Raw genomic sequence first — 13,940 nt, forward strand, 5'->3', positions numbered from 1 at the left:
TTTCAATCTCTATATAATATGCATGTTAAATTTTATATTTGGGGTAAAATATCAAGTCTTTTCAAGTAAACCGGTTCAAGTCCAATTCAAGTCCCAAGTCATTGGTGTAAAAGTCCAAGTCAAGTCACAAGTCTTAGAACATTTTTTCAAGTCAAGTTTAAAGTCATAAAATTAATGACTCGAGTCTGACTCGAGTCCAAGTCATGTGACTCGAGTCCACACCTCTGCATCAAACACCACTGTAGCTGTAGCTGAGAGAATTAAAGCCTTTATTGTTATTATACACAGTATAATGAGACTAAAAACATGGTGAAAGAAGGCTGGAGCGTCCTTCCTCACATAGTGACGTGCTGACATTGGTGCTCTCCAAACACAGAGACATTTGTGAGCAACATGCTGCAGTACAAGCAGCCTGTTTGAGATCTCCTCACCCTGCTGCTTTCTCCCATCGTATTATCTACTGTAATGCTTCTGTCATTCATCTTTTAGCGTCTCATGGTATTGAAACATACACGTGCTAATTTCTGGACTTTGGGATAAATATGTGTACGTTTCTTCTGAGTGGTTGGTAAAGAGACAAACTGCATTAAAAATGTTAATGAATTTATATAAAATGAAAAAAAATTGCAACTTTTCTAAAAGGGTCATTTTTGTATGTTACATTAACTTAAACTCAAAATCTTTACCACAGTTTAAATTGTTCTCAATAAGATGCAGACTCCAAGGGCACAGATCGTGCCACTCTGAGGAATTTGGGATCTCGCCTTTGGATACTTATTTTAAATCACTGTCTGCTGAGTTTAATTTCAGTCATCATAGCAACATTTAAAAATAACAACCATCATATCTTAGATCACCAGCCAAATGTGATTAAAAACTACTTAAAAGGTTTGCTCATTTCTCCCCCAACAACAGTGTTTTTTTTCCAACCCAGACTTGCTTTTGCTGAACTCTCTTTAGATTTAATTTCAGAACTCTCTTGTAATGTCTCTGTTCCCATTTTCTGAGACTGTACTCTCAGCGTAACCACAAATACACTGGATTCCATTCCTAAACATCAGCACAACAATAATGTGTCACTGTCAGGGTCCCCCTCCCCGCTCCCTGGTACAGGGACATACATCACACCCCCTACTGACCCTCTGGATTTATTAGTGTGTGAGTTACGTAAGTGTGTAGCTGTAGTTCTGGTTTTTAAACTGTGTGGCAGGAAACATTTCAAAACAAGTTTAGTCTCGGCTCATTTAGCTGATGTTACACGAAAACCCAGATTGATCACCATCTCTAGTCTAAGCTCTGCTGCTGTCTGACAGAAGCAGATCTCTTTACAAATAGATGACTTTTGTCATATGGCTTATTTCATTCCAGCTCTCATCTTTCTCTCAGCTGTTGTTATCACCTTATCCCTCATGTTATTCATCAAGATAGCGCAGGCAGTGGCTGAAAACAGTCACAGAGTAGGACTGTGTGTGTGTGTGTGTGATTCTGAGAAAGGTCTGGTTGGTGAGTGGAAGAGGGCAAAGGGGACCAAAGTCTTGAGGCGCAACATTTAACCTCCCAAAAGAAGAGGATGTCCCTCACAGTTGGACATGCGGACTCAAAACAGCCAGTGTGACTGACATATGCTGATGAATGTTGACTCAGGGATTCTGGGACATTCTGTTACTAAAGCCACGAAGCTGTGGTCTCTCTCCTTGACTCATAATTATAAATACACAGATTGGAGGATCCGTGGTAGAGGGGTTGTCCCGCTTTCATTTGGATTGGGCTGCTGTCCAAGCAAGTAATAGCTTACTATTCTAGGATTATGCCTTTGAAATCAGTAGCATTAACAAAATCTCTTCAGTGAATAACAGTTTTTTCTTCCTTTCATTAATTATCATAGCTGTGATCTATATTGATCACACACAGCTGCAGCTGATTAATGTATGGCTACCATAGACTGTAAATAAAGGATGGTGATAGCCACCTTGCTTTCAATCATGGTTAGTAAAGCCTTAAGCTGAGCATTTTGCTGTCGTTATCTTAGCTTCTTGAAACCCTCTATGATGAGCCAAGTCTGAATCTGACTGATTTAAAGAGACTCTGTGATGTGATTCTGATGAGGACTGTAATTTATTCTGGAGCCTATCCAGCTGTGATGGAGAAAAAGATGTGATACAAGCTGGACAGATCACCAGTTCATCACAGGGCTAACAGACAGGCAGGTGTGTGGATCCTTGAGCAAATGCCTAGAATGAGAATGCCAACTGGATAATCTAGGCCAGGTTGGAGGAACATGAAAACTCTATAGAAAAAGGCCCCAACCAAGCAGGTTGCAGAGCCTTTTTGCTTTTTACATTTTGATGTTCAGTGTGTTGCATTCTTCTCTTGCACTTTTAGTGTTTCCCCAAACATCCATTTTCTTGCATACATAAGAAATCATAAAATGTAGTGAAGTTTTTTTTTAAAGGGATATCCTTAAATATCCTTCTGTGTGTGCAGTTTTTTAAGCAGCACTTACTGAATAAACTGTCACAACAGTTGACACTTGCTGGGGGAAAGCAGCAGCTGCTCTAATCCCACGGGGTTAACCCTTGGGTGTATTATAAAAGATTAAACTGCTGAATGGAGGATTTCCAGTTCACATGTGGTGGAGTGACACAGAGGCAATTCTTGCTTCACCCATTAGTGAAAGAAAACAGGAAGAAAGCCGGAATATACAAGAGCAGATAGAACTAGATTTAAAGTAACAGTTTTGAAAATAAGGCTAGATCTTAAAATAAGTATATGTCACTCATACATTAGATTTGGTTACCCCATTTTCTAGATCTTATTATACTTCTTATCTGCAGTTTATTTTAATTTATACTTCTTCCATTTGCAGTTTTTGTGAAGAAGAGAGGACTTTTGCACACATTGAGTCAAACTGGTTGATTTATTTCCTAGCCTGAAGTGCAAGTTTCCATTTGGACTGTTTGAATGCAGGTTGTCCAGTTTTAGCAACAGTTCCTACATGAACTGCCATTCAGTTCCATTAAGAAAACACATACCCTCCAAAATGAGGCAACTAAAATAAAAAACATTATTATTTAGATGGATAAACAGGGCAGCATGGTGGCACGGTGGTTAGCACTGTTGCCACACAGCAAGAAGGTCCTGAGTTCAATTCCACCATCAGCCCGGGGTATTTCTGCATGGAGTTTGCATGTTCTCCCTGCGTTTTCTTTCACTACAGTAGTTTTTTTTTTTTTTTTTTTAATCTCCACTGACTATGAAGTTTTGGAAGCATACTACTAGTGCAACTAAATACAAATCGGAGTAAAGAGGACCTATAGTATAGTATAATAGAGGAGCAATAATATAAGCTTGAGTAACTTTCCCTCAAAAAAAACAAATACAGCTCAAGTAATAAATACTTTATTTTCACATTAGAATTAAAAACGCAGTCATCTGCAGGGTACTATATCTCTTCTACAAGAGGTAAGTTGTGTGTGACCGACGTGTATCTTCCATTAACAGCATTATGTACAGCAATGAAAAACTGCCCAAGAAGTATTGTTTAGTTCACAAAAAACAAAAGCAAAACAAAAATTGTTGTGTTGTTGATCATCGGCCACCGCCATTGCCTGCTCCACCGCCAGCTCCTGCTCCCGACTGATCCTGAGCGCCAGACATCATCAAGAAGAGAACGAGAGGCACAATGTACATCCACTGGAAGAGAAGAAGAAAAGGGCAACTAAATACTGCAATATTTTTGGTTTCAACATACAAATCAACTGTGATCATCTAGCATCAGTGGCTCCTGATTGGTCATCCCAGATTAGCTTCAGTTCATTTTCACAACAGAAGAGAAGAAAAGGCATAAGTGGGTGACAGGGCCATAGAGTGACGATCTCAGGGGTCAAACACCAAACACATGCTAAATATAGCCAGAATAATAATTTCAGATATACTGGTGGTTTATCCTGTAGACTCCCAATAATACATACTGGTGGATGCCAGTGGTATCCCTAAGCCTCCTAGTAGATACCCCTATGCTATGAATTTCAAAATTCTATGTCGCCTTGTTCTGAGTTATCACATTCACAAACTTGGGTGTCGATGTCGCCTGCCAGCCCAGCGTAGTGATGACAACACACAATCAGCCTTTTACAGCTGATGAGTAAAAACAAATTTGATCTCTGTAATTCATGTTTTTGGCATTTTCACCTTTCCTCCCAATCACACATGTATGAGAGAAACGCAGGTGGAATGTTAAAAATGCAAGTAGTCGAGATAGGGAAAGAAAATTACTTTAAATACCTGGGCCAACCCAAATGACAGACAGTGCACGAGAGAAATGCAGAATGGATAACAGCAAGAGTGAAAAAGAAGGTTTTAAGACCTGCTATGATGTACAGTTTGGAGACAATTACACTGACAAAAAGACAGAAGGTGGAGCTGGAAGTGTTCAGATTTTCATTGGAAGTGACAAGCACAAACAAGATTAGAAAAGAGTATAGGAGGGACAAAGTCAGAGAGGCAAGGCTGAGATGGTTTGAGCATGTGCAGAAGAGAAACACTGGATATTGAAGATAGAGGAAAATAGGAAGATCTCAGAGGAGGCTGACGGATGTAGTCAAGGAGGAAATGCAGGGGGTTGGTGCTAAAGATCCACTGTGGCAACCCCAAAAGGGAGCACCATTGCAAGTATTTGGCATTGGACCTGAAGAGACCATGAAAAGACAGAAGGACAGAATGAGTGGACACAGAAAGGAGACGGGGTTTCATTTAGTCACGCTGACTAAAGGTTAAATACAAACTGAAGAAGGGGACAAGTAAGGAAACTGTACTTCAGTGGGACTCAGCTCTGCTCTCTGCCTCCCCCTGCTGGGGGCTGTGCCGAATTGGTGACCATGAGGAAGATTGCACCACCCAGAATCAAATACCACTGGAACACAGTACAGCATCAGTTCAACACAGATCAGTGAACACAGCAAGAAACACACAGAACAGCAAAACAAGACAGATTTAACAGTGCTCAGGCAAACTAAGACAGGATACAGGGCGGGATTCTGCCTGGAAAAACAGCTCGAAGCTAAGAAAGTCTGAAGACACACAAAACCTTACCACTGGGTTTAAGGGATTACTTTTTATGTTCTTATGCACTTTGTGGGAAAACTAATATTAGACGACTAGCAACACATGGATTCGTGAAACTGGGACCTCTAGCAAGCGACCAGCTGCCTGGAGCAGTTTTTGGTATGAAAACAAATCAGATGAAAAACAAGTCTGCATACTCATATGCCTCATAAAGATAAACACTATCTGTTCCAGAATTAAGGGTTTGATTACACTGTCCATCTACATTTGACCACCAAGTCCAGTTCTTTTTACTAGTGTCTTTAACAGAGTTGCATTGCAAAGAAGAAGGAAAGGAGGAGGACTCGCATCGCTGCTTTCAGCGGAGTAAGAGAAACAAACTGAAAAGTGTACCTGTGCCTAAAAGGTACTGACAAATAACTTTTTCCCCCGTAGTTTGACACAAACTGCAGGTAGAAAAGAGCCTTTCAACAGGACAACAGGAACCATTTTGACTTTTTGGGAGATATTTTCACTTTTCTGCCATAAATCCTGGCAAATGAAATAGAAGCAAAAGTGCAGTACAGCACTGATGTCTCCAGTGTATATTAAAACATACTAGACATATTTGAAAAGATGTGATGCGCCTGAGAACAGAAAATACGAGCTTAACAGTCATTTTCATTTATTTATTACCTGTACATCTTTAGGCCCTTCTAGCCTATCAGCAGTTTTCTGTGTAAGTACTTACATATTTAGCGATGAAAGATTTCTGTTCTTGTGGGTTCTTCCCTTTCTTCTCAGATTCCTGTTCCATCCGTTCAAGGAAGAAAGCCGTCTCAGGTCTGGAAGAAAGGTGACAATTAGTGTTGTGAAAGGTATAGAAAGACTTGTGCCACCCAGGACAACTGACATAGAGCTGCTAAGCCAAGGCAAAAGCTAAACCAAAGGATGTGGAAAAAACCTGCAGGAGGCCTTGACTTATGCAGAGACAACCACAAGTAGAGATTGAAACAATGTCAGATTGTAAAGAAGCTGTAAAGGAGAAAAGGACAAAATCACAGGTAAAAGCAGTGTGACTGACCCAGGTGCATTCACTGGAGCCATTATGCTGAGAGTGGTGTTGAAAATCTCAAGGTCGACCTCATCCTCGACCTCAGTGCCCCTGCAGGCCCCAGGTAACGTCACTATGGAGACACCGATGAGGTACCCGGAGACGTCAGTGTGGAGCGCGATCACATCGCTCAGATGGGACTCAACCATGGCACACTGAGGATCACAGGAGAATGTTAAAACAATATATAACAGCTTATTGCTTAGAAATATTTACAATTTACACTAATTACACACCGTTTGAGAAGCTTTAGGTCAAAACTAGCACTGATCAAATATTGCTTCTCAATATTATTAAAGTGTGAATGTGTTTTTGTTTCTTAATTTCTATTGACAGGATCACAAAGTAACTCATGATATTATACTATCATAATACCTTTCCACTGATAGAGGGACTCTACTTCATACATTCATATATGATACATCACATAATCTGTGTATAAATGTTTACATGTTAAAAAGAACCACGCCTTTCCTGTCTAAGAGTGAGAGCAGCGCACCAGCCTCAGATGAACATGTGGCAATTATAAAAGAGGCTACTTCAATGGAATGCAAATAGTAGTTGGGCTACAAGAAGTCAGACCTCCAACATGTGCAATACTTTGCAAAATGTAAAAAAATAGCTAAAGATGGAAACAATAAACTTGTCTAATGAAAACTTACAAGGCTAAGTTTTAAGTAGTTTTGTTATACTTAAAACACTAACCAGGTGACTTTTGTGCTTGCTGTGCCATTACTGTACGTAGTATTATATTGCTGCTGCTGACAACTTCAAACTTGGAATTAGGTAGTCTATCATCATTGCTCATTGTACACGAACATGAAAAATCCATTTATTTTGTTTGCACTAATAAATGCTGCCCGCTGCAATCATCAATAAAACGTCATTGTCAAATATCATTACACATATTCCTTGAAATACGGTGATATAACTTTGAGGCTACTTCGCCCACTCCTTGTGTCGGTTCATCTTATTTTATTTCAATTCTTTTCTTTCAACGGCCGACCTCCTGCTGTGAGAAATTTGTTCTTTAACACAAGTAAGTTAACTTCCATTAACTTTACTGCCTTTGATAAGGCCACTATGACGAGTTTATCAAGTCAAATTGGTCGAGGAACTCACATTAGAATATGTATAACATATAACTGTATAAATATTCTGTTCTATCCTTTGTGGAAAAACATAACATTTCTAAACCAACTGTATTTTTTCCAGCATAGAAGAGCAAAAAAAGCAACAACTAGACTGTAAATTATTTGGGGGAAAACACATCAGATTAACCACATCATAAAAAAACCTCATTCAGAGCCAAAATGTTTGCTCAAAGCTGCTCTTTCATAGCTGGAAGAAAATGTTTAATATAATTTTGTATTAACAAAAAAGTTTCTATATTTTGTGGTGAGCCGGTCTAGAGTAATTTTCATGATTCGTGAGTAAAGCAAAATTTTGCCTCACAATAATCATGTGAATTAATTTGCTTTAAACACCCATGAACATTTGCCAATAACAGCCAAAAGAACGAGGAGAAATAGGAGCTGGAATCAAGTTACAGTAATATATTTTAAGAACCTATCATTACATCCTATGATTTTACTCACTTTTCTCCAAGTCATTACCTTTTTCCTGTCTCCATCTAAAAGCTAAGTTTAACCATGCAGTGAAAACTACCCTCAAAAGCCGTCAATAAACATGTGCTCAATTTTACAGGAGGTGTTGTTTTTTAATCTTATCTGTAATTTCTGGAGAATTTGAGGGAAATACACACAGCTCTGACGAATGCTGTGAGGTAGCCTTCCATCTGCCGCTCTGTCTGTCTGTCAGCCTGCAGGAAAACACGAGGCACTCTGATCCTGTATAGACCGTCTACTGCAGCCACTTCCTGTGGGGATAGCCAAGTTAAAAACAAGTAATTTAGAAACGCATGTTCATACAGAAACATTATAAGGAGGATACATTAACACATCCTGAACTGATACTATGGTTAATGTAGTATAAATCTAGGAAAGTTCACCTATTGTTTTACTTGGCTAAACATCCAAACACATCCTACACCAGTGGAACAAGTGAGTGATGTTACCCACGTTGGTACCAACATTTTGGGTGACTTTCAGTCACAGGTAATTCTACAGATGAGGAGGTGGTGGCTCAAGAAGAAGGTTGTCTACTTATATGAAGACTGCTTATTTGATTTACAGCTCTTCAGGAAAAGTGCTGAACCCCAAATTACCTCGATTCATATGTGATTAAGTGACAGGTAAAAAATGTCTGAAGCTAACAGAATGCATGAGTGAGCGTGAGAATAGGTGACTGCAGTGTGCACTGCAAGTACCGACAAGTACTTGTCCCTCCCCCCCCGGCACCCAAAAAACCCCCCAAAAAACCCCCAACTAAATATTTATTTGAAACAGGGGAAATCTCTCCATCACTGGGCCATCTTGGAAATGTGTAGAAAACATCACTAAATCAATGGTTAACATGGTTCACCTTCAATTTGGTCCTGTCCTCATCTGACAGCGGGTTCTGACTTAGTGAGACACCCGGCTCTCTTCCAGGCTTTAACAGCAGAGCTCCACGCACTTGAAACTTTGCTACATCATCTGGAAAAATAAATAAATAAATAAATAAATTACAAATGATAACAAACCGTTCCCTGCTTGGAGACTTGTAAAATTCTGGGTAAAAAAAAAAAGAACCAACACATTGTACCTCTACATAGTTCATAGTTAACCATAAAATGAAGGTAGAAGTCTGTCATCAAAGCAGAGTGTTTTATTATTGTTAAATGAAGAAATAAACTGTAACTGCCTGTTTTCTTTTTTTATTTGATTGACAGCATGTTTTGATTTTGCATTTTGAGAGTATAATAAATACTGAATTTGCCCATCCAAATGCTATGATTTCAAAGGGTGTTTAATTCTGGGCTGTGAAATGACTTTTAACTGTTTGTATTGTTACAGCTGACTTTATCCCAGCTGCACGCATTATTGAGAATAATTTAATTTTAAACAGACAGAAATGTCGTAGAAAGCCTTCCGAGAAGAATGGAAACTGTTATAGCTGCTAACGGGGGAACCAACTCCTTATTAATGCCAATGGATTTAGAATGGATGTCATTAAAGCTCCTGTAGGTGTGAAGTGTAGGCGTTCATAGGTTGTTATAAACGCAAAAAAACAATTCTGAAAAATATGTACATTTGTAGCAAATCAGGTACATTCATTAATAAATGCAAAAACATATTAAACAGACATTTTTAAATGGAGTCTGGCGTTTACCATGACAATTTTCTTGTTGCGTTAAGCTTAGTTAGCTTACCAACATAATCAATGTCGTATCATACAACGTTACAGTAAGAAAAGAATTAAATATGTTTCTCACCAACTTCAAATGAGTGTTCAAGAGGCACAGAGAAACCACTGAACTCAGTCTCCAAGGCATCACCAACCTGAGAATGAACATGAAATCCACTGTTAGCCTTTCAGTCGGTCATACACAGCTAATGCTAAATAGCTAACAGGTACAGCATCCACTTCACTGCATTTAAATTGATGTCGTCTATGTTATAACACTTCACACTTACCCTTCTTCCGTTATTACAACATGCGAAATGTAAACATACGAAGAAAACAGTGGAAACAACAGCAACCTTAGATTGTACCACACGAGCCATTTTGACAGAAACAGACACCGGAAGAACGCCTCAAGTGGCATAACACATTAACTTCCGGCGATTTTCATAACAAAAGCTCCTTTTCTTTTCTTTTCTTTTTCAAAAAGTAATTACGATTTCAAACAAAGGGTTAACAAACAACATAAAATGTAATCACATGCAAGTGTTTTTTTTTCTTTAAGCTGTTAGACAGCTTAATTACTTACCATCAATTAATCATTATCAAGTAATCCTACGTTGTCTGCATCATTCCTAATAATGATTGGAGACCTTCATGTGCTCTATATGTAGGTAACGTCATTGCTTGCACACACACACACACACACACACACACACACACACACACACACACACACACACACACACACACACACACACACCTGTTGACAGAATGCTTCTAATAATCTGTCTGTATTTCTGGTGATACCTTGTAATGTCAGCAATAATGAATTCCTCTTACCACATAAACGAGTTTTAATTTCTATTTCGTGCTGTAAACATTTTAAATTAGTATTTCTTTATATTTTGTCATGTGCAATGAGAGATGGAAAATTTACTTTAGAGATGAGCCAACAACCCCCAAAAATCTTTTCTATTTAAATTAAGATATTAATTTAATGTCAGAGTATACTTCTGACATTATTTAGGGTATAATTAGTATTGGAATAACAATTTTATATACGTTTAATATCTGTCACAATATGCCAAACATGCCAATTTACTCTCCTTTGCATTCTAAAACAGAAATACTGAAACAAACATGATAGAGATCTCTTGTGAGTGAGATTAACATGTACTGACACATCCAACGCCAGCAGAGGCTGCTAACAGATCATAAAACACTGCCTCGACCTTCTTCTCACCCCCATTACTTCCACAGAAGTGCCCCGAAAAGTGCAATTTTTATCAGCTGAATAATAAATATTTAAGGGGTAATTCATGTGTTACATCTTTTAGTCAGCATTTCATGCTCTACCTCAGCCAGAGTTTTATTTAGGTAAATGCCCTGCTTAGGGGTAAGTCTTTGATGAAACAAATAAAGCTCTTTAGATCCGCTCCTGCACTAATCTAAAGAGCTAGATCAGGGTTTTACATCAAGTCATAACTGGCAGCAGTTCACATCTGGCACTGGAATGTGTCTCAAGTGACCTCTTATCATCAGATTTCTTTTCCCTGCTAGACTTTTTTTCCTTTTTTTAATCTTTGCAAAACTGTGACTACTGCAATTAGAACTCACCAAAAAAACTGGAAATGAGGATTGCAGTGGCTATTTGAAGACTTAAGTCTGGCTCCAGTACCTTCTCAATATTATTAAAGTTGGTAGTATGTACTTTGCCCAGTGCCAGGTATGGGCACTCAAACCCTCTGATGCAGGGGTTTGAGTGCCTGACAATTCAGTTACAGTGTTTCTGTTTAGCGGTGTTTCTCTCATTTCAAATTATTTCCCTTGTGCTCCTGCTAAATTAAAAGAAACCAAATACAGAGAGGGGGCTACATAAATACTTAAAATATGCATATATTGACTTTCTTTTTTTCGGTGGAGGAATGCACACTTCTTTCCCCAGAATGAAGTATTCAATCCTAGGGTTTTCATGGTGGTGTTTGGACATCTACATTTAGAGCTGCTTGCGTATGATAAGATTTAGAAGTATTTTAATCATTTATTTAGATTTAATTTTGAATGGGACTTTTATGAAGGGCTCAGCTTTCTGTGAGTGCTCTATAAACTCAGAGGTCCTGCCTCAGTTTGTTAGCACATAGCAGCGTTCCTTCAGCTCAATAGGCTCAGTGAGTAAAGGCTGCAAAATGTGGCACCTCCAAGTCAGAATTTATGGATCGTTGCTGCTCTTTTCTGTGCCTGTGAGCACTGGATTCTGGCTCCAGCTGCTAATTTAACTAGGCTTGAAGGTGCTGAAATGCTGTTGGACAATCCAAGGGTCAGGTACAAGAAGCACTGTAGCTGTGACTTGACTGATTAGAGGTACCCGCCAAATATAAAAGTATCAAACCAGAGAGAAGAGAAAACAGCTGCACGTTTCTGCCAAATGTGATTGATGCGATTTATTTCTCAATGCTTATTCTTGGCTGAAGAGTTCTGCTGACATGCAATAAACCCTCTGTGGATACAAGTGAAAGGCATCAATCATTTTAAACTTCACATTTCAGCATCAAAGTGCTGAAAAGGAGTTTTGAATTCATCATTAATCCATTAAAGTTTGGAATACCAAGAAGTCAAGGTTACTTTTGGACATCCAACTTATCTTAACTTATTTATTTATTCATATAACTCTTTGAAACAGAACTCTTTTTTTTGTTTAAAAAAAGGCTATTCCTTTATTATTCCAGACATTTATAAGAGTTACAATTAAGCTGAAACGAAGAAATAATGTGCAAAAATGGCTAAATAATTACTACATTTACAAAATTGATATTTTCCTGCTGTCCCAAAACAGTTGTGTGGATCTCCTTAAAAGTTCGCTCGAAACCTGCTTTAATTTACACACAAATTCCTTCCACATCTTATATGCCAACATTAATACATTAATATATTGTATGAACTGTATTTATGATGTATTCAAACCAGTTATTTGATCATAAATTATAGATGTGCACATACTGCTATTACATTTCTGTTGATGGAAACGATCTGTCTCTCTGGGCTTCGTCTTCAGCTTAAAGGAGCCAGAGCTCAGTATGGAACATATGGTGACTGTGGCATGTGATCCCCCCCCGGCTTTGCCTTTGAAACCATGCAGCCCTATACAGTATCCCCCCCCCAGTGGGAGAGCCCATTACTCTCTGTCACAGCCCTAAACAACGGTGTCACCTTACTATTCTTAGTCAAATATGAAAGCATGTATATTTATGTGAAATGACAACAGGACTTTCACTTTGAAGGAAGACACTGTCATGTCCTGTCTGCCTGCGGGCTGTTAAAAATGGAGCAGGGTGACAAATGAGAGAGGAAGCGAACAAGATGTGAGGAAAAAGAAAAAAAACATCCAAAGTTGTAAATATGTTACCACAGTTTCACTAAAGAAAACATTTTCTTCCAAGCCTCAGCAGTGTAGTCTTTGTGAATAAATTTTTCATACTGCAGTGTTTACAACTGATCAGACAAATCAGATAATTATAGAAATTAAAATTGAATTGTTTTCAGTTTTTTACCGCCGTGCTAAGAATCCCTCTTTCCTCTGTTTACTGAGTGTGGCTGCGCTAGACAATTTTTTAGAGGCTGTCAAGCTGATCCTACATCGGGGTGGTGCAGCGCAGGTATGACTTCCATGTAGAGTTACACCACGAGGATCATGTGAGATTTTCCTTTATGCTGGTTCTGCCTGAGGCTCTTTGTTCTAAGAGGAAGTTTTTCGTTCCCACTGTTGCCAAGTGTTTCTCATAGAGAGCCAACTGATTGTTGGGGTTTTCATTCTAATATTCCAGAACTGAATTTTATGCAACCATCCATCCATCCCATGGCTACATAGCAAATTAAACATATTACAGCAATCTACAGCAGTCTAAAACTTATGAGCACTGCTCTATCTACACTGAAAAAAGGCCATGTTGGATTTACTTAATTCAATAATGGACATTGGTTGCACACAAATGTTTTGCTTTGGCAGAAACTTAAACAACTGAGTTAAATCAACACAACTTTTTCATATTCAATAAACCTGTGCAATTTGTGTTCAATAAACGTGATTGAAACATGTTTAGATGAAGTAAGTTGAGCTCTTGGAATGTTTGAATCCTTCACAATTTTGTCATTTTGTTTCAACACTATTCAATAACTTTGTCACGGAGGAGCAGGGAGGACTCGGCGCAGACTGAAATCTCAGAAAAACAGGTTTATTTACACACTCCAGGTGCACTATATACAGGTGAAGGAGAAGGGGGCCAGGGTTCCCAGGGGTGCCGAGAGGAGTCGGGAAAAGCATCCAGAGTCCCCAAACCAAGCACGAGAAATCTGCATACAGAGAACAAGAGTTAGCACGGAACTTTCACGGACAGAGCTCAAAACTGGCTGAGGCTAAAGTAGCACTGACGAGCGTTACTCAGTAGTCCAGCGGTGAGGTGCTCTCAGTCACTGCCTTAAGTAGCGGGAGCAAACAAGG

At 38.8% G+C, this 13,940-nt stretch overlaps 1 protein-coding gene across 2 annotated transcripts; it reads right to left on the bottom strand.

Moving 5' to 3' along the window:
• Positions 1 to 3,383: 3,383 nt before the first annotated feature.
• On the bottom strand, positions 3,384 to 9,870 carry emc10 (ER membrane protein complex subunit 10). Of its 2 annotated transcripts, XM_080906306.1 has the most exons (8): positions 9,736 to 9,870; positions 9,534 to 9,600; positions 8,642 to 8,754; positions 7,923 to 8,036; positions 6,128 to 6,312; positions 5,795 to 5,888; positions 4,815 to 4,912; positions 3,384 to 3,693 (listed from the first exon to the last, which is right to left on the bottom strand). In XM_080906306.1, exons 1-7 carry the CDS (start codon positions 9,823 to 9,825, stop codon positions 4,826 to 4,828), a joined length of 750 nt encoding a protein of 249 aa, XP_080762432.1. In that variant the 5' UTR covers positions 9,826 to 9,870; the 3' UTR covers positions 3,384 to 3,693; positions 4,815 to 4,825. The 2 variants fall into 2 exon arrangements, with proteins under 2 accessions (XP_080762432.1, XP_080762431.1); XM_080906305.1 differs by lacking the exon at positions 4,815 to 4,912.
• Between the last annotated feature and the right edge of the window lie 4,070 nt (positions 9,871 to 13,940).

The sequence above is a fragment of the Rhamphochromis sp. 'chilingali' genome (genome assembly GCF_963969265.1).
Source record: "Rhamphochromis sp. 'chilingali' genome assembly, chromosome: 15".
NCBI classification, from domain to species: domain Eukaryota; kingdom Metazoa; phylum Chordata; class Actinopteri; order Cichliformes; family Cichlidae; genus Rhamphochromis; species Rhamphochromis sp. 'chilingali'.

Bases quoted from the DNA above. Each gene is read 5' to 3' on its own strand.
- emc10 (XM_080906305.1), bottom strand. From the start codon at position 9,825: ATGGCTCGTGTGGTACAATCTAAGGTTGCTGTTGTTTCCACTGTTTTC. The intron at 8,755-9,533 runs GTGAGAAACATA...TTATTTTTCCAG, and splicing joins TGAACACTCATTTGAAGTTG to ATGATGTAGCAAAGTTTCAA. The intron at 6,313-7,922 runs GTGTGTATTTCC...TGTGATCCTCAG, and splicing joins TCACAGCATTCGTCAGAGCT to TGTGCCATGGTTGAGTCCCA.